Source organism: Oncorhynchus nerka, linkage group LG18 (assembly GCF_034236695.1).
Source record: "Oncorhynchus nerka isolate Pitt River linkage group LG18, Oner_Uvic_2.0, whole genome shotgun sequence".
In the NCBI taxonomy this organism is placed as follows: Eukaryota; Metazoa; Chordata; class Actinopteri; order Salmoniformes; family Salmonidae; genus Oncorhynchus; species Oncorhynchus nerka.
In genome coordinates, this window is record NC_088413.1 from 62,267,266 (window position 1) to 62,288,175 (window position 20,910).

General features: G+C 41.0%; 1 protein-coding gene across 2 annotated transcripts in view; it reads right to left on the reverse strand.

The window, feature by feature from the left end:
- Positions 1-2,255: 2,255 nt before the first annotated feature.
- LOC115146295 (low density lipoprotein receptor adapter protein 1-B-like) overlaps positions 2,256-20,910 on the reverse strand; it is a 66,348-nt gene continuing 47,693 nt past the window's right edge. Inside the window, exons 6-10 of one of the 2 annotated variants that reach the window (XM_029688291.2) lie at positions 13,235-13,330; positions 10,303-10,436; positions 9,687-9,721; positions 4,604-4,635; positions 3,548-3,694 (exon numbers count right to left, since the gene is read on the reverse strand). In XM_029688291.2, coding sequence (XP_029544151.1) covers positions 3,648-3,694; positions 4,604-4,635; positions 9,687-9,721; positions 10,303-10,436; positions 13,235-13,330 — 344 coding nt within the window. In that variant the 3' untranslated portion in view covers positions 3,548-3,647. Of the gene's footprint in view, positions 3,695-4,603; positions 4,636-9,686; positions 9,722-10,302; positions 10,437-13,234; positions 13,331-20,910 lie in introns of both variants that reach the window. The other variant, XM_029688290.2, reaches the window with a different exon arrangement.

Sequence of the window (20,910 nt, forward strand, 5' to 3'; positions counted from 1 at the left end):
TCTCTCGGAGGACCTGAGCCCTAGGACCGTGCCCCAGGACTACCTGACATGATGACTCCTTGCTGTCCCCAGTCCACCTGACTGTGCTGCTGCTCCAGTTTCAACTGTTCTGCCTTATTATTATTCAACCATGCTGGTCATTTATGAACATTTGAACATCTTGGCCATGTTCTATTATAATCTCCACCCGGCACAGCCAGAAGAGGACTGGCCACCCCACATAGCCTGCTTCCTCTCTAGGTTTCTTCCGAGGTTTTGGCCTTTCTAGGGAGTTTTTCCTAGCCACCGTGCTTCTACACCTGCATTGCTTGCTGTTTGGGGTTTTAGGCTGGGTTTCTGTACAGCTGATGTACGAAGGGCTATATAAATACATTTGATTTGATTTGATTTGGTCTAACGTCCATTGCCCGTGTTTCTTGGCCCAAGCAAGTCTCTTTTTATGATTGGTGTCCTTTAGTGGTTTCTTTGCAGCAATTCAACCATGAAGGCCTGATTCACGCAGTCTCCTCTAAACAGTTGATGTTGAGATGTGTCTGTTACATTTATTTGGGGTGTAATCTGAAGCTGGTAACTCTAATGAACTTATCCTCTGAGGCAGAGGTAACTCTGGATATTCCTTTCCCGTGGCGGTCCTCATGAGAGCCAGTTATCATAGTTCTTGATGGTTTTTGCGAGTGAACTTTTAACATTTTCCGCATGAACTGATCTTCATGAAAGAAATTCCACAAATTAACTTTTAACAAGGCACACCTGTTAATTGAAATGCATTCCAGGTGACTACCTCGTGAAGCTGGTTGAGAGAATGCCAAGAGTGTGCAAAGCTGTCATCAAGGCAAAGAGTGGATACTTTGAAGAATCTCAAATATAAAATTATTTGATTTGTTGAACACTTTTTTGGTTACTACATGATTCCATGTGTTATTTTTTTGTTTTGATGTCTTCACTATTACTACTCTTCTAATGTAGAAAATAGTACAAATAAAGAAAAACACTGGAATGAGTAGGTGTCCAAACTTTTGACTGGTACCGTGTGTGTGTATATATATATATATATATATATAGTATATCACAAAAGTGAGTACACCGCTCACATTTTTGTAAATATTTGAGTATATCTTTTCATGTGACAACACTGAAGAAATGACACTTTGCTACAATGTAAAGTAGTGAGTGTACAGCTTGTATAACAGTGTAAATTTGCTGTCCCCTCAAAATAACTCAACACACAGCCATTAATGTCTAAACAGTGGCAACAAAAGTGAGTACACCCCTATTCGAAAATGTCCAAATTGGGCCCAAAGTGTCAATATTTTTTGTGGCCACCATCATTTTCCAGCACTGCCTTAACCCTCTTGGGCATAGAGTTCACCAGAGCTTCACAGGTTGCCACTGGAGTCCTCTTCCACTCCTCCATGACGACATCACGGAGCTGGTGGATGTTAGAGACCTTGCACTCCTCCACCTACGATCTTTGTCCCCATGTGCAGTTGCAAAGCGGCTTTTTTTATGCCGGTTTTGGAGCAGTGGCTTCTTCCTTGCTGAGCGGCCTTTCAGGTTATGTCAATATAGGACTCGTTTTACTGTGGATATAGATACTTTTGTACCTGCTTCCTCCAGCATCTTCACAAGGTCCTTGGCTGTTGTTCTGGGATTGATTTGCACTTTTCACATCAAATTATGTTCATCTCTAGACCGAACACGCCTCCTTCCTGAGCGCTATGACAGCTGTGTGGTCCCATGGTGTTTATATTTGCGTACTATTGTTCGTAGAGATGAACGTGGCACCTTCAGGTGTTTGGAAATTGCTCCCAAGGATGAACCAGACTAGTGGAGGTCTACAATTTTTCTTCTGAGGTCTTGACTGATTTCTTTTGATGTCAAGCAGAGGCACTGAGTTAGAAGGTAGGCCTTGAAATACATCCACAGGTACACCTCCAATTGACTCAAATGATGTCAATTAGCCTATCAGAAGCTTCTAAAGCCATGACATCATTTTCTGGAATTTTCCAAGCTGTTTAAAGGCACAGTCAGGTTTGTGTGTGTAAACTTCTGACCCACTGGAATTGTGATACAGTGAATTAATCTGTCTGTAAACAATTGTTGGAAAAATGACTTGTGTCATGCACAAAGTAGATGTCCTAACCGACTTTCCAAAACTATAGTACATTTCCTTGTGGAGTGGTTGAAAAACAAGTTAATGACTCCAACCTAAGTGTATGAAAAACTGTATATAAATCAAATACAATAGCCGCACACTGATGCATACATTTTATTGAATTCAGAGGTAACATAATACCAGAAATTATAAAAATGTATTTCAAACTGTATCAAAAATGTCAGCGATATTAACACGGAGACTTGAACTTAACTCAAACCCTCATATGATATCTTCAAAATGAAATCTCCAAACTGTCAAGTAAACTATCAAAATGAGCACAAACCAGATTAGACAATATTACAGTGGTACATGTAAGAGCTAGATGGTTATTATAATAACAATCAATGACATGAAATTATGTGCTTTGTAGAGGGATGAGTAGAGAGTGCAAAAATAGATTTTGCAATAGAATAAAAATAAGATTCTTTATACACACACACAACCCACATACTTTGTATGCAAGTAACACAGGAGGCCGGTGAAACCTTAATTGGGGAGGACAGGCTCGTAGTAATGGCTAGAAGGGAATAAATGGAATTGAAAACACGTCAAACACACGGTTTCCATGTGTTCGATACCGTTCCATTCACTCCATTCCAGCCATTATGCACCATCCTCCCCTCAGCAGCCTCCTGTGGCAAGTACATTTTGTTAAAGCCCGTTTGCCCAATTATTAGAGCCATTGAGCTCAGAGGTGATGGTCACCCTCACTCTTTATTCTTATATTTGGCATCATGGCCAAAGTTCACTCCAGCTGGTGGCTTTGACTACATCACCAGTAAGTTTCCTCTCTGAGTGGGTTACTCCTCCATCCACTTATATTAACAAAATGAACATAACTGTGGCATCCACCCAGACTCAAACACTGACAATGGATGTGTTGACCTTAAATATACACATTATTTTCTGCCTCTAACGCTTAAATGCACCTTCACCAAATGCTCAACAAGTGATACATTATAGCTCCGTTTGTGTCAGATTATGTATACTGTATATACACACATACATACAGTAAAAACCTACCAGTCAGTATAGACAGAGGCTAATTGAATAATGGGGTATTGAATGTAGCAAACACCAGATGACTGGATGTTTAAAATTAAATGAAAACAAAATGGTTGTTTTGCTTTGGTCTTAGTTCTGGAGGCTCTAGACTCCAGTAGGTCCCTCCCGGTTGGTCAGTTAGACACGCTAACAGTCACATCCCTCAAGATGGCAAGACTGAGTGGACTTTCAGGGCGAATCATGTACAAACTCCACTAGGCCTGCTATTCTTTCACAGACATCTCACAGTCACTGCCTCTCTACTGCTTTCACCCACATCCCTATCGCTTTGCTTCTCCATCTTTCGCTCTCCCCCTCGATGCCTTGCTTCCGCAGTGGCTCCACCCTTAGAACCCTAACATATAGTCTTTTTCGGCGTTGTCTGCATCCGTTTTGTCCCAGTTAGCTGGGGACAGGCACTCTTCAGTGTTGAAGTCCTGAGGGTTTACCCCAATGTCCAGGACCTGGGGGTTATTGCGAGACTCAGCGAGTCTGGAGGGGAAGAAAGACATTTCACTTATCACATTCATAAGGGAAAAGATACCAAATATCAGATGGGATGTGAAAACTCAATACATTGAAATGAACAGACGTGGTAGCTTTAACATTTAAAAGCATTTAAATGACAAATGTGTGTATTGACATGATAGGAAAGATACTATACAAAAATGTCTCAAACTTGAGTAAGCAACTATAAAGACAGTGTGTTGGTCTCGAGTTACAGTATCCAGACCTAAATTGTAGAGGCATGTCTTTTTAAATGATCAAACAGTGAGGTATGGTTATCTAAGTACTTCACACAGCTACAACTCTCAGGCCTGACTCTCAACACCACTTCACTGCTACGACAGCAACACCACTTGGCTCACCATGTCATTTCTCATTCAGTGATGTTGCAAGAACGGCGAAATGGCTGTAGATGTGAAGCAGAATAACACACAAATCCAAGACCATGTGGGCATGGACAAAATGAGAATAAATGACAACAATCAACATGTTAGCGGAGAACCCTGCCGTTCATACACAGCACAGTCTTCCCAAACTGTGCACTTTGCTGGTGTAATGTTGGAACCTGTAGTCCAAATTTACACCAGACGGGTAACTTCGCTGTCTTGGTTTGAGCCATACGTTTGCTCAGCGTGGTCTCAACATAAGGGAAGTCAATAGGACAGGGTTCTGAGCCATGGTAATGGGATGCTCCTATGGGGACATATGCAACTACAGGCGTTTGTAATGGCAGAATGCTACAGATCCACATCCATGCTCAGACAGATGGGCTGGGTACGGTGAGGATGGAGAGTGACAAAGGGGTCACAGTTGTGGTGAGGGTGGTGAATGGAGTGGGGGTGACTGGGGGAAGTGAGGGTGGGACACTGCACATCCAATGGATGACATCATTACCTGAGTATGATTCAAAGCTATCCAGACTGCGGCTGAGGGGTGCAAAGGAAATGTCAATAGTCAGACAGCTGTTTTACTATTCCCCTATATTTGTATTATGAAGAACACCAGAGCATTCCCAATGAACTTAAAAGTTGCATTAACTTCCTGCAGCCAGAAGATGGCACTGTAATCCTTCTTGAGTTACAGCGATCTTAGTGAGGTCAGTGTCAGTGTTGAGAGTTCCGACTCCTGGGCACAAACTTCCTTCATATCGATGTTTAAAGGAATGTACAAGGAGAGAAGGTTTAGGTGCTCATACAGCTAAACTAAATCACTCAGACAGAGAATGAAGGCAAGAAATGTCAACTCTGTCTCTTATTTTATAACTCACTATTTAAAAAACTAAACAGGGATGGAGGATTGTCACTAAAACTGTTCTTTGCTTCAGAAGAAGTCCTGAAGGAGGAAAACCATTCAGTCTAAAATGACAGGCGTCCCTGGACTTCCAGAGTTCTGCTACCCCATTATACCACCCACGGAAGGTTGAGGGAGAAAAGCCCATCTGCCAATAAACTGCCTTTTACTGAGAGTTATTTCCTGAAACTCAGAGGAAAAGTCTGATCTCATTTCACCCCCTTCCCAGAGGTAAAATAAAGGAAAGAGCAAGCATTAGCAACAACAACATACCCCTGACTGTCATTATGCAGGGAGTTTATAAACAACCCAGTCAAGAGAATGACTAAAGTCTCACAGACAGAAGCTTCTTTTCTGTCATCGCTGGTTGTGGTCTTTTTAGAAAATCTATACTCCAAGTGCTCTTAGGAGCTTGTTGAAAATCTCCAGTTGCCACTTCCAAGTCTCCTCAAGTAACTAAAAACGATCCATACTCGTATCATATATCGGCTACAGGCATACAAGAAAAGCAAGTACTGACATCAGTCAGTTACTGACATCAGTCATGTTTGGTCAGTCCAAGTGACAGTGAATCAGTTCAGCAGCCCTCATATGGAGAACTTTCTCTCACTCTTCACCACAGCTCAACACCCACTACTTCAATACTAAGAGTGCAGCTCTGCAATCAGCGCTCTCTGTTAGACAAAAAGCTTGAACCGGGGGGGACTCATTTATCAATGGTGTGTGTGTAACAAAAATACTCTAAACCTTGGCCAGTTTTCCTGCCTAGGTTGGTATTTATCCATTTTGATCATGGGAAAGTGTGTGTATCAAACAACAGCTCTCACCATGCATACACACAACTTCTAGTGGTTGATCAATTGTATTGCAAGCAAATAACGTAATAAAACAGATATCTTTGCCATTGGTAAGGAGATCCCAGCATAATGTTTTTGACTTAAGGCCTAAATCATACTCATATTTTCAGACTTGACTAGTTTATTCCCGCTAAACAACAAATATTAGGCTACCATTTATCCATTAATAATTCAATAGCCAAGAAAGCTTGGAAGTATATAGACCAGTAACCTATTTAAAATGTTTGATAGTACGGGTAGGCTACAGTATTGCTGTGAGATAGGAGTGCGACATCATACCCCATTTAATATTAGAGCCTATACCAGGGCAGGAGATAGAAATCCAATCATCTATTGATTAACAAAATACTGAACAACAATTTGACTTTTGCATAGAAGTGTGGGCTGTAGAATTTACATTTAAATAGTTTGAATAGACAATCAATCTTGCAGAATGCGCGGCCAGTGGTTGGCACTCGCTATAGTCGGCATGCATTTTTAGTTTGAAAAAGTCACTGCAAAATATAAAATATATTCTACCCACACCTCTACAGAAATGTGATCAAATTTGCCATTGCATTTTCTTTTTGAAACAGACATGTCCCAGTTCCAAAATGTCCAAATAGTACAGCAAATGAGGGTGGTTTTGCTACTATGAAAGATTAACGGAAGGCATTTTCCAGACAGGGTTGTAATCGCAACAGTTCGATAAATCCCAATAATTTGTTGCGCACGCAAACACTAGGATCTCCACTTACGACAGAATTTAGTAAGAAATGTACACATGGTTGATAAATAAGGCCCCAGGTCCTCTGCCTACTAAATTTCCCTCAATTAAAGCAATCTCTGGTCGGACTGCCCATCACTACTCCACACAGTCCCCTGTGGAGACGTGATGGGCACAGCAGCATAGATTAACGGCCTAGTGAGTAATTACTGTGTGTGCAGACAAATAATTATCTGATAACAGCACTAGAATGGTCTCAATGCTTGATTTCCGCCCCTCTGAAGCACACTGTCCCTACCGCCAGACAAAGACGAGAGGAGAGGCCACCGTCAGTTTCAAATGAAACAAAATGAAAAGAGCCCAGGGGGAAATGAAAGCACTGATAAGACTGGAATTAGACTAATACTTAGTGGTAACGTAAAAAATACATATTGGGAATTGTGATTCAGCACCCCTAAAGACCTCATCAGGACATGTCATTGAAACAAGATGGACTCCTTTGAGCTCTGCAGGAGTTGGGTTAGTTTAAAATGAGCCCTTGAGCAGGGTTGGGCAGTAACTGATTACAAAACAATCTGTAAATGTAATCAGTTACTTTACCAGCCACAATATTGTAATCAGATTAAAGATACTTTTGAAAAACTAGATGATTACTTCTTGGATAACATTTACATTTAGAAATTATGTTTGTGACAAAATACATGATGACATCTTTCTGTTATCTCAATGAAATGAATCATTGAAAAAAGGTGCACGTTTTAGTTTGTTTCACCTCAGAGTCTGACCACGTCCGAGACCACTATGATGACACACCAAATGCATTTGATAGATCCTTTTTGTGTTCTTCTAATGCCTCTTAAAAGGAATATTCCACCCAAAAACAATATTTTGGGAAAATGTTTTTTATGTCAGCAATCAAGTTAAGATATATTACCTTCAAAATACAGAAATACCGCTGGTATGATGCATTTTCAATCATATGATGCAAAATGCATCATACTGGCTGTATTTCTGTATTTTGAAAGTAATATATCTTGATAACTTGATTGCTGACATGCAAAACATTTTGGGACTATATCAACAATGGACTAATGAAACAAATACCAAAAGATAATTTTTGGGTGGAATTTTATTTTAAGGGGAAAGTAATCCAACTGTAACTAATCAGATTACATTACTGAGTTTGGGTAATCCAGAAGTTACATTACTGATTACAATTTTGGACTGGTAACTACAATAGTAACTAACGGATTACATTTAAAAAGTAACCTACCCGAACCCTGCCCTTGAGGAATTCCAGTCTGTACAAGAGCACAGAGAATACACTGAAGGACGTGTCCAGTTAACCTTGAACCTGCTAGTTGTATGACCGAAAACCAATGCTCTGTGTATCTATTCCGCAACCACTGCCATTGAAGCTTGCAGAATACTTTCTATCCAAAGTCCTCACTTAAAAACCTATTGTTAAATCACTGCTTGTGGGGGACTGGCCAGTAGAAAGGCAGGCTGAGAAAGCAGAAGATGAAGTTGGGCGTTGAGGCCGGTAAACTAAACACAGCCAGTTTCTTGGATATAAGTGAAGCGAGTGCCCAGCGGCGAGCCAGCAGGTGGGAATGGCAGTGTTTATAAGACAAGCCTTAACCTTTTTGGGATAGGGGGCAGTATTTTCACTTTTGGATGAATAGCATGCCCAGAGTGAACTGCCTCCTACTCTGTCCCAGATGCTAATATATGCATATTATTATTAGTAATGGATAGAAAACACTCTGAAGTTTCTAAAACTGTTTGAATGATGTCTGTGAGTATAACAGAACTCATATGGCAGGCGGAAACCTGAGAAAAATCCGACCAGGAAGTGGGACATCTGAGGTTTGTAGTTTTTCCAAAGCTTGGCCTACCAAATACACATTGAGATATGGATAAATTTGCACTTCCTACGGCTTCCACTAGATGTCAACCGTCTTTAGAAACTTGAATGAGGATTCTACTATAAAGGAGGGGCTCATGAGACCTCTGAGTCAGTGGTCTGGCAGAGTGCCTTGGTCTCATGACGCGCGCTCCCGACAGAGTTACCTCTCGTTCCAGTGCTTTTCTTCAGACATAGGAATTCTCCGGTTGGAACATTATTGATGTTTTATGTTAAAAACATCTAAAAGATCGATTCCATACATCGTTTCACATGTTTCTAAAGGACTGTAATGGAACTTTTCGAGTTTTTGTCTGGATGAAGTGCCTGCGCCTCATGAAGATGGATTACTGGGATGAACACGCTAACAACAAGTGGCTATTTCAACAAAAATGAGACTTTTTGGAACTTTAAGGAACAAATCAGTCATTTATTGTCAACCTGGGATTCCTGTGAGTGCCTTCTGATGAAGATCATCAAGGTAAGTGAATATTTATGGTGTTGTTTCTAACTTTTTTTGACTGCAAAATGGCAGATATTCCTCTGGCTGTTTTGGGTTCTGAGCACCATTCTCAGATTATGCTTTTTCCGTAAAGTTTTTTTGAAATCTGACACAGTGGTTGCATTAAGGAGAAGTCTATCTTTAATTATGTGAATAACACTTGTATCTTTTATCAATGTTTATTATGAGTATTTCTGCAAAATCATGGGATGTTTTGGAATCAAAACATTACTGCACGTAAGGCGCCAATGTAAACTGAGATTATTTAATATAAATATGCACATTATCGAACAAAACATACATGTATTGTGTAACATGATGTCCTATGAGTGTCATCTGATGAAGATCATCAAAGGTTATTGATTCATTTTATCTATATTTCTGCTTTTTGTGACTCCTATCTTTGGCTGGAAAAAAATGCCTGTGTTTTTTCGACTTGGCTATGACCGAACATAATCATATGTGGTGCTTTCGGTGTAAAGCATTTTTTAAATCGGACATGATGGGTAGATTAACAAGATGTTTATCTTTCATTTGCTGTATTGGACTTGTTAATGTGTGAAAGTTACATATTTCTAAAAAATATTTTTGAATTTCGCGTGCTGCCTTTTCAGCGGAATGTTGTCGAGGGGTTACCGCTAGAAAGGTTAACCATCGGCTATTGTGTGTGTGTGGTAATGCAGAGGGACTGGACAGGGCACAGTAAAATCACACACCTTGAGAAAGCTTCATCCAGACCATCCTCAAGCTCCTGCCAGACAAAACACACATATAGACAAGGTCAAGGAAAGAAGACCACATCAAAATAATTGAAATACTGTTTAAAAAACTAGATTTGTTTCAGAAAGGTTTACAGTAGGTAAACTACAGGAAGTGATGGCATCATGAATGGCTCTTTTGGCTTTACAACTATAAATGGAACGTTTGGATTCTGAGCAGCTAAAGGAAACACACACCTCTATCCAAACGTTCCCTGTAATATAAGTATATGATTGCAGAATAACAGCTCCACACCCTCCCCTGCTATGGGGACCATCTGATAACTCTTGTTCTATTCAATGCACCATTGTCCTGAGCTAAACTCAACCCATAATCTTACTCTACTATAAAGACACTGCCTTTGAATCAAGTATGTATGCTAGGAGATACTGTCAATACTGTCAATACTGTATTATTTCAATCTTACCCTTACAGTATACTGGTAGCCATTCTATGTCCATTTGATGTAACCATACAGCTCTCCAAGCCTTCATTCTCTCATCCATAAAGCATCGCCCCTCTTATTAAGCATGTGTAGCTACAGTAGTTCTATTCTAGCCCACATTCTCTTACCCATACAGTATTGTTGTTCTCTGTGGTGTGGTTGTGCATCATGAATGGGTCTGGTTCGCTCTCTTTTGTCCCAGAGCGCAGCAGCGCCACGTTTGCTCCCTCTGCCAAGTCTAGAAGGTTCCCTGTGGCCACTTCTGTAACACAGAGAAAACAAACATACTAGATTAATCTCAGAGGGAAGAACCATACTTTCAATATCAACAGCATTGCAGGACTTCTGTACAGACATCTATTACATATCTTATTGTCAAATACCGGCACCAAAACCCCACGCACACTTATGACCATCATGTGAAAACATAACAGTAACATTGAAGGTTGTGCAATGTAACAGGAATATTTAGACTCATGGATGCCACCCGTTAGATAAAATACGGAACGGTTCCGTATTTCACTGAAAGAATAAACGTTTTATTTTCGAAATTAGTGTTTCCGGATTTGACCATATTAATGACCAAAGGCTCGTATTTCTGTGTGTTATGTTATAATTAAGTCTATGATTTTATATTCGATAGAGCAGTCTGACTGAGCAGTGGTAGGCAGCAGCAGGCTCGTAAGCATTCATTCAAACAGCACTTTCGTGCGCTGTTTATGACTTCAAGCCTATCAACTCCCGGGATTAGGCTGGTGTAACCGATGTGAAATCGGAAATGGCTAGCTAGTTAGTGGGGTGCGCTCTAATAGCGTTTCAAACTTCACTTGCTCTGAGACTGGGAGTAGTTGTTCCCCTTGCTCTACAAGGAACGCTTTTGTGGAGCGATGGGTAACGATGCTTCGAGGATGGCTGTTGTCGATATGTTCCTGGTTCGAGTCCAGGTAGGAGAGAGGAGAGGGATGGAAGCTATACTGTTACACTGGCAATACTAAACTGCCTATAAGAACATCCAATAGTAAAAGGTATATGAAATACAAATGGTAGAGAGAAATAGTCCTATAATTCCTATAATAACCTCAACTTAAAACTTCTTACCTGGGAATATTGAAGACTCATGTTAAAAGGAACCACCAGCTTTCATGTTCTCATGTTCTGAGCAAGGAACTTAAACGTTAGCTTTTTTACATGGCACATATTGCACTTTTACTTTCTTCTCCAACACTTTTTTGTTGTTGCATTATTTAAACCAAATTGAACATGTTTCATTATTTGAGGATACATTGATTTGATTGATTTATTATATTAAGTTAAAATAAAAGTGTTCATTCAGTATTGTTGTAATTGTCATTATTACAAATAAATAAATGTTTTTAAAAAAATGATTGATTAATCGGCTTTTTTTGGTCCTTTTTTTTGGTAGGCGTTGAAAAATCATAATCAGTCGACCTCTAATAAGAATTTGTTCTCAACTGACTTGCCTTGTTAAATAAAGGTTAAATAAAAATATATAAAAACATGCCCGTCTGTTGTTTGTCACTTATTGTCTTATTGATAAGTGGGCACGGAATAATCCCCCGACACACACACCTCACCATGATGACTGTGCTGTAATGGGATCGTCTCCAATGACTGCTGTGAACGCAACTATTTAATAGGGTTGTGATTCGGTGTGTGTGTGTGCGCCATGTGTGCTTATTGATTCCCTGGTCAGACAGACGGGTGTCAGTACCCTGAGAAGAGAAGGTCAAATCTCAGTAGGTTCTCCAAATCTGTCTCAAAGTTGTACTTGGGTCTATTAATAACCTCATATACTTCCTCCTCTTTTCTCTGCATAAGAGGAGGCCCCCAAAAAAGGAAGGCTCATAAATGATCAACTCAGCCATTGCAGCAGTTCCCCTCCACTGGTTCCCTCCATCCACGACCTCTGACATTTACTGCATCTTCCCTATCACTAAGAAAGCCATTATTCATTGTATCGGTCTGTCTGAGATGGTGAAGGATGCAGGGGGAACCACAGCACTCTTCATCACCACATTGGGTCTGGGGCTGTGTGCGGGGGGCTTAGGTTGAGAGTGGGATGGGTGTGGGGGCTTGGAATGGGTCTGGGCACCGTCTGGCAGTTTGGCCCCAGGGAGTGAGTGGCAGATTGAGTCAGGAATATAATTTTACAGGCCTCTCAGGAACTACATCTCCAAGTAGAGGACACAGGAGCATGTGCCCACACACACGCACACACACCAGTTTGTGTGGCAAGCAGAAAACTAGCAGAGAGGGAAGATGGGAGGTGAGTATCATGTCTCCTGAATAAAGCTGAATTAGTCTCCAGCAACACTCCTTCCTGAGGTGAATAGGAGGAGGTGAATACTTACTGTAAGCACTTTGCATCTCAGTCAAAACAACTTCCTTATGGGTCTAAGCTACACATCCCTCTATGGGACTATGAATCATAGCTCAAGGACAGCCACACAGTGACTGACCCCTGTGATCCCCTCACAAGGGAGGGAGGGTGGGCGTCATCCTCTCTCATGCTCTGGATCAGGAATGCAGCACTTCAGGGCCTAAAACTGCACAGGCCTCACCAGCAGGATTTGAGTAAATGGTCACAGAAACTAGAATCTCTCTGCTTACAGAATTCTACAGAAGAGGAAGCTAATAGCCACAAAGAATGTAGATCCCTCACGCTTTTCAAACAAACAGTGTTTCCTGCTTTTGGACTTCTCACGTGTCCATGGCAGAAGTCACTGTTCTCCTTAACATTCCACAGTGCAAAATATATTTGAAAAACAAAGAGCTCAAATAAGAGAGACAAGATCCAGAGAAAAACAGATCACCATTACTTCCTACTGAAGTGTTGATCATGTCTACGTGAGTATCTTCAGGAGAATAAAGACTGTAACCAGCGTGAGGGAAGGATGGTGGATAGAGATGTAGACGGAGGAGACTTATCAAGCACCAGATGGACATAGTCACCTGCCCTGGGCTATATGAATAGCCTGCCCATTAAATATCATCCCATCCCTGAGGCCCTCAGGCTGAGACTTCAGGCCGGTGACTCACCTCCTCCCTTCAGACTGCCCAGTCTGGAAGAGCTCTCCGACTGGCTACTACTTGCTCCTTCCCCATCTGACCCAGACTTCGCATGTTTCTCCTTCTCTGTGGGGAGGGGGGGGGGGGGAGAGACTGTCAGCGAAATAAAGGAGAACATCATAAATCATAGTTGATCATTCTCAGCAGATATCAGGCACTTGACCAAACACTCTAATACTGTATTTAGACAAGATGCCACAAAGACCACAAGCTCTGTAGTAGCTACACTTACACATGTCAGTCAGTAGCCACTGGCAAGGAGTTTTAAATAGGGCAGAACCAAACACTGGTCATGTATGTAGCTTCAGGACCCAGTCAGTCAGGCAGGCAGTTCCTCCTTTGCCTTAATAAGGAGCATCTGGGTCACATGGATAAGGCCTGTCTCCTCTCCTAACATTCTCACCTGCTGGGAGCAGGGCTTATGTTGAGCATAGACCCAAAGAGCTTTCCTGGGATTTCCTGGATAATCTGAATGTTTTTCTCTGAATTTCAGTCTCAGTCTACACAGTATGGTTTATATACCAAGAGAAGCATCTCTACAGGATGTATAGTCCTATAAAATGCACACACAAACATACACATGTATGGACACAGTGCATTCGGAAAGTATTCAGACCCCTTGAATTTATCCAAATGTTGATACGTTACAGCCTCATTCCAAAATTGATTAAATTGTTGTTTTTCTCATCAATCTACACACAATATCCCATAACAAAGCAAAAACAGGTTTTTAGAAATGTTTGCAAATGTATTAAAAGTTTAAAAAAACTGAAATGCAGTGCCTTGCAAACGTATTCACCCCCATTGGCGTTTTTCCTATTTTGTTGCATTACAACCTGTAATTTAAATGGATTTGTATTTGTATTTCATGTAATGGACATACACAAAATTGTCCAAATTGGTAAAGCGAAATGAAAAAAATTACTTGTTTCAGAAAATTCTAAAAAATAAAAAACTGAAAAGTGGTATGTACATATGTATTCACACCCTTTGCTATGAAACCCCTAAATAAGATCTGGTGCAACCAATTACCTTCAGAAGTCACATAATTAGTTAAATAAAGTCCACCTGTGTGCAATCTAAGTGTCACATGATCTCAGTATATATACACACGTGTTCTGAAAGGCCCCAGAGTCTGCAACACCACTAAGCAAGGGGCACCATGAGGACCAGGTCAGGGACAAAGTTGTGGAGAAGTACAGATTAGGGTTGGGTTATAAAAAAATATCAGAAACTTTGAACATTCCACAGAGCACCATTAAATCCATTATTAAAAAATGGAAAGAATATGGAAAGAATAACAAACCTGCCAAGAGAGGGCCGCCCACCAAAACTCACGGACCAGGCAAGGAGGGCATTAACCAGAGAGGCAACTAAGAGACCAAAGATAACCCTGAAGGAGCTGCAACGCGCCACAGCGGAGATTGGAGTATCTGTCCATAGGACCACTTTAAACCGTACACTCCACAGAGCTGGGATTTATGGAAGAGTAGCCAGAAAAAAAGCCATTGCTTAAAGAAAAAAAATAAGCAAACACGTTTGGAGTTTGCCAAAAGGCATGTGGGAGATCTCCCAAACATATGGATGAAGGTACTCTGGTCAGATGAGACTAAAATTGAGCTTTTTGGCCATCAAGGAAAAATGCTGTCTGGTGCAAACCTGGTGCAAACCCAACACCTCTCATTACCCCGGGGCGGCAGGGTAGCCTAGTGGTTAGCGCGTTGGATTAGTAACCGGAAGGTTGCAAGTTCAAACCCCCGAGCTGACAAGATACAAATCTGTCGTTCTGCCCCTGAACAGGCAGTTAACCCACTGCTCCTAGGCCGTAATTGAAAATAAGAATTTGTTCTTAACTGACTTGCCTAGTTAAATAAAGGTTAAAAAAATGATAATAATTCAAACCTGAGAACACCATCCCCAGCATGGAAGCATGGTGGTGGCAGCATCATGCTGTGGGGATGTTTTTCCATTGGCAGGGACTGGGAAACTGGTCAGAATTGGATGGCTCTAAATACAGGCAAATTCTTGAGGGAAACCTGTTTCAGTCTTCCAGAGATTTGAGACTGGGACGGAGGTTCACCTTCCAGCAGGACAATGACCCTAAGCAGGATCCCCACAGCAGGATGCTACCATCACCATGCTTCACTGTAAGGATGGTGCCAGGTTTCCTCCAGACATGACGCTTGGCATTCAGGCCAAAAAGTTCAATCTTGGTTTCATCAGACCAGAGAATCTTGTTTCTCATGGTCTGAGAGTCCTTTAGGCAAATTCCAAGTGGGCTGTCATTCGCCTTTTACCGAGTGGCTTATATAAAGTCCTGATTGGCAGAGTGCTGCAGAGATGGTTGTCCTTCTGGAAGGTTCTCCCAGAGTAATGTACTTCTGTTTTTTATTTGTAATAAAATGTGCAAAATTGTCCAAATCCTATTTTCGCTTTGTCATTGTGGGGTATTGTGTGTAGATTGATGAGGGCAAAAGATGATCTAATCCATTTTAGAATAAGGCTGTAACATACCAAATGTGTAAAAAGGTAAGGGGTCTGAATACTTTCTGAATGCACCGAACATATCCACTATGGGTATGCATTGCATGCATGTCTCCATTCCCCTATGATAAATGGTGAGTTCTTTTCTTGACGCACAAACAAATACTTGTTATGCACTCTAGAAAATGAAAACACAGTATCTGAGCAGGCTTGGTCATTCTTAAAAGGCCTGGCTGCTGACCTGCTGTACCTAATGCTTCCATTACCGTCAGTGGAGATTAAAAGCACATCTCAGCCTGTCCCTCAAGGGCATTGGTTACATTGAAGCCTTTTTAGGATTCCTTAGCCATCATCCAGCTGAAGCATTTAAAAAAAACATAGCCCCCCTTCTGTGAATCCCATTCTCCAGGAGAGCCAAGGTATCTGAGTGATGACTGGGTTCTGAACCATTCCCTGGGCGACTGCACCCTTATTTCCACTGAACTGGATAGACCCCAGATAGGGTGTGAGAGAGAGTGTCATCAAGCATTGAAATAATTTCAAATAATATTGAGATGCAAAATCAAAGCTGTGTGTTTACTGTAAAATACACTTCAAATCACTATTTCTCATGCAGAGAGATGAGAGCTTATACATATTGGGGTCAGGGATGCAGTTTACAGAAATATGGTGGGGTGGGGGTGCAATGATGTTCAGCAAAGAGACAACCACCCTGATGTTCCTACCCACAATCCTCTAGGGCCATGTAACTCACGGAGCAGTCTCAAAGCTTTTTAGTTCTCTCTCCTTCTGCCACAAGAGAACACAACTACTTCCTTTGATATCTCCCCAAAGCCCCACTCCTTTCTACTCCTCTCCCTCATCAGCCACATTGTGTAGAACAAGACACGACACAGCCCAGCACATCAGAGGGGTTAGCACTCCTGATGGCTTGGAGTCTGAGCAAACTCTGACAAGGGGGGAGAGATTGAGAGGACGAGGAGAGAGCGCAAGGGGAGAAAAGTCGGCACTCCTAATTTGCAGCTTTAATATTCATTTTTGAAATGCAGAGTGGAACACAGAAGCGGGGAAACTAAACAGTCCTCTGCTGCCTTGATCTCTGAAAAATAATGAAATAAAATGGAAATGCATCCAAATTAAAACACTATCAAAAGGCTCTGTGGTAAACACAACCTTCTCCTGTCCAAAACCACTAAAAAGGGGGGAGTAAATGAAAGGCTAGGGGGTATAAAGGGATGAATAAATAACCTCTTCTTCACTCTCTGTGAGACAGGATCAACTGCACAGGCACCCAGCTGTCACAGACAGGACTGAACTGCCATTGTCACATACTCCCCCCCCCCCCCCCCTCACCCCTTCATCTCGGACAGTGACAAACAGAATGAGGGGTTTAGACAAGAAAAACAGGAACTTCACAAGGATCTAGGTAGATGTTTGAGCGGGATGGAGTTCTACATCCACTCCCACTAAAACCTGCAGCTTTTCATACCACACCTGCCCACTCCCGCTGGTTTTCAGCTATTAGGCTAGATATAGTTTCAAGGGAGCAGAGTTGGAGAGAGAGCAGACGCTTGCACTTTCTCTTGAACTAAGTTTGGCAAATACGTAGCCTATCTTTTAGGAGTGGGAAAATTTGTAGGCAAAGACAATTAAGTGGGTAATAAATATTTATTGAAAAGGAAAAATGTGCAAGGCTCACTCACCATGGTCCGCACGTTGCAATTTTTTGATAGCAGCTCAACTCACGTTGGTTGAGTGCCTTCTACTTCTCTGCATTATCAATATTTATTTACAGACACTGTAGTAAACTACAACCTAATAATATTTAAGTTAATTTCCTTGGAAAGATAACTGCCACATGATTCTCAGTCCATGCATAGGCAGCCTACTCTATTTCATTGAGACCACACATATAGCCAAACTCGCACGCCAAACTACTGTAGGAGAGGTAGGCTACTGAAATTGAAGAAGCAAATTCTGAGTGTGTGTGAATAATGCGTCAAAGGCTACTAACGCATACAAAGCATTAAAACGACCGCTTCCATATAATATGAGGGACAAAAATAAAATGTCATCCCAAAGTTGTCTGACCACCCGAAAATGCAGAGCGAGCCCGCAATGGTCTCTGTCGGGACCCGCAGGTCTATGCAGCCCTCTAGATCCAGTTGCCAGACTAGATAGACAGTCACAAAATACAGTTTGAAACATCTAGAAACAAAATATAACTGTATGCTTGTTGCAACTGAATCTTGATAAGATTAGACATTTTATAATCAAACAAGAAGAATGGACCTCTGATTGTAAGGCACTATGTTCAGAAGACAACATAGTAAGAGAGGGCGTGCTATATGGAGGTGTGAATAGGGCTGTGGCGGTCAAGAAATTGTCAGCTGGTGATTGTCTCGCAAATATCTGAAGTCTCACAGTAATTGACCGTTAATTAACATAAATACATTTAGCATTGCCTGGCTTCCACACATAACCTACAAGCCACTGGTGCAGATCTTTGGAACATCTACATTTTAAAAAGTAAAAATAAATCCATAGCCGACACAAATCAAATCAAATGTATTTATATAGCCCTTCGTACATCAGCTGAAATCTCAAAGTGCTGTACAGAAACCCAGCCTAAAACCCCAAACAGCAAGCAATGCAGGTGTAGAAACACCATCAATAAATTCATTATGTATTTTAGACAGGTCTAGAGAAACAAGATATGAAGAAGATAGAGTCTATTTCAGAAGAACAGAATAGCATACTCTGTGTCCTTATGTTAGGCCCTGATCTGGCTATGCCATATGGCTGCGGGCTACACTAGTTTAGAGGTCGACCTATTATGAATAAGATACAGATTATTGGAGGACCCAAAAAAGCCGATTTATTTATATATATATATTATATCATAGACTTAATTATAATATCACACAGAAATATGAGCCTTAGGTCATTAATATGGTCAAATCCGGAAACGATAATTTCGAAAACAAAACATTTATTCTTTCAGTGAAATACAGAACCGTTCCGTATTTTACCTAACAGGTGGCATCCATAAGTCTAAATATTGATGTTACATTGCACAACCTTCAATGTTATGTGATAATTATGTAAATTTCTGGCAAATTAATTACGGTCTTCGTTAGGAAGAAATGGTCTTCACACATTTCGCAATGAGTCAGGCGGCCCAAACTGCTGCATATACCGACTCTGCTTGCACAGAGTGACGATTTCCATTCATGTTAGCAGGCAATATTAACTAAATATGCAGGTTTAAAAATATATACTTGTGTATTGATTTTATGAAAGGCGTTGGTGTTTATGGTTAGGTACACATTGGTGCAACGACGGTGCTTTTTTCGTGAATGCGCTTGTTAAATCACCCGTTTGGCGAAATAGGCTGTGATTCAATGACAAATTAACAGGCACCCCATCGATTATACGCAACGCAGGTCAAGTTAGATAAACTAGTAATATCAACCATGTGTATTTAACTATTGATTATGTGAAGATTGATTGTTTTTTATAAGATAAGTCTAATGCTAGCTAGCACCTTACCTTGGCTCTTTGCTGCAGTCGCATAACAGGTAGTCAGCCTGCCACGCAGTCTCCTCGTGGAGTGCAATGTAATCGGCCATAATCGGTGTCCAAAAATGCTGATTACCGATTGCTATGAAAACTTGAAAATCGGCCCTAATTAATTTGGCCACTCCGATTAATCGGTCGACCTCTACACTAGTTCCTTTGTGACTTGTTTCAGGAAACTAGGCAACCTTCACGCTAGCCATGATTAGCTGAGATAATGAGTGTGCTGGACATGCCAAGAGAGTTGTTCAGATTGGTCTGCCATTTAGCATGCTTCTGTCTATAACATGAGCTGGTCAGTATGTGTAGGTAATCCTTTCTAACACGACTTTATTGAAAGATATCATGTTGTAGAACTGCATAAGTTGCTCTCCACTTTCTGGAGGACCGAGTTTTGAAAATCAGTGGAATTAGAGTATGATAGCTAAGGAGATGGAGAAAAGTCTGGCGTTTGATTGCAAATATGCAGACGGAGTCAAAACGAGAACACACAGAAGGCTGTTATATAACTTCTTCGGGATAGGGGGCAGTATTCGGAAGTTCGGATGATTGAGGTGCCCAAAGTAAACGGCCTATTACTCAGGCCCAGATGCTAGGATATGCATATAGGATATGGATATAATAGTATATAGTGGTAGTTTTGAATAGAAAACACTCGGAAGTTTCTAAAACTGTTAAAATAATGTCTGAGTATAACAGAACTGATATGGCAGGCTTAAACCCAAGTAGAATCCATACGCATTTTTTGTTTTTGAGGTGTCTGCCCATTCAAATGCTTGTTTATGGGAAAATAAAAGGAATACCTCCCAGATTGCAGTTCCTAGGGCTTCCACTAGATGTCAACAGTCTTTAGAAAGAGTTTCAGGCTTGTTTTTTGAAAAATTAGCTAGAATTTGTAGTTTTTCTAGGTGGTTCTCATTTTGACTGTTGTCTTGTGGCGTGCGTGGATGAGGGCACACACGGTAATGAACATACTGTTCTCCATCTTAAATTGTATAGTTTATTTACATATTAGGGTACCTGAGGATTGATTAGAAATGTTGTTTGACTTGTTTGGATAAAGTTTATTGCAATCCCACGGGTCCCAGCTACATAACAAATGGTCGTTTTGCTCGATAAAATCCTTCTTTATATCCCAAAAACTCAGTAATCCACCTGGTCCCCTTGTTCAAAATGCATACAAAGGAATCCCAAAAGTGTACAGTTAGCTAGCTAACGTCAGCTGGCTGGCTCGCTAGCTAACATTACGTGTATGATTTGTGTAGTTATATTATTCGTATATCAGAGCCATTTGCATTGCTAGTTATAGCCTAATGTTAGCTAGCTAACATTGAACCTGGTTGGTTAGCTTCTTGCAGATTCATGTAGGGTAGTAACATTATGAGTTGGAATTATGGATCACTATTTAGCTAGCTACATGTCTAAACAAAAGACATGTAACAAGTAACCGTTTCAATAGTACGTTAAAGATGTCACCGCGACAACTTTCGACAGACGTAGCTGGAAAATTCGCTCTGGCTATCTACTCTGATTTCAGAGCACTCTCGTTTGAGTGTGCTAGAGCGCAGAATAACTGATAAATT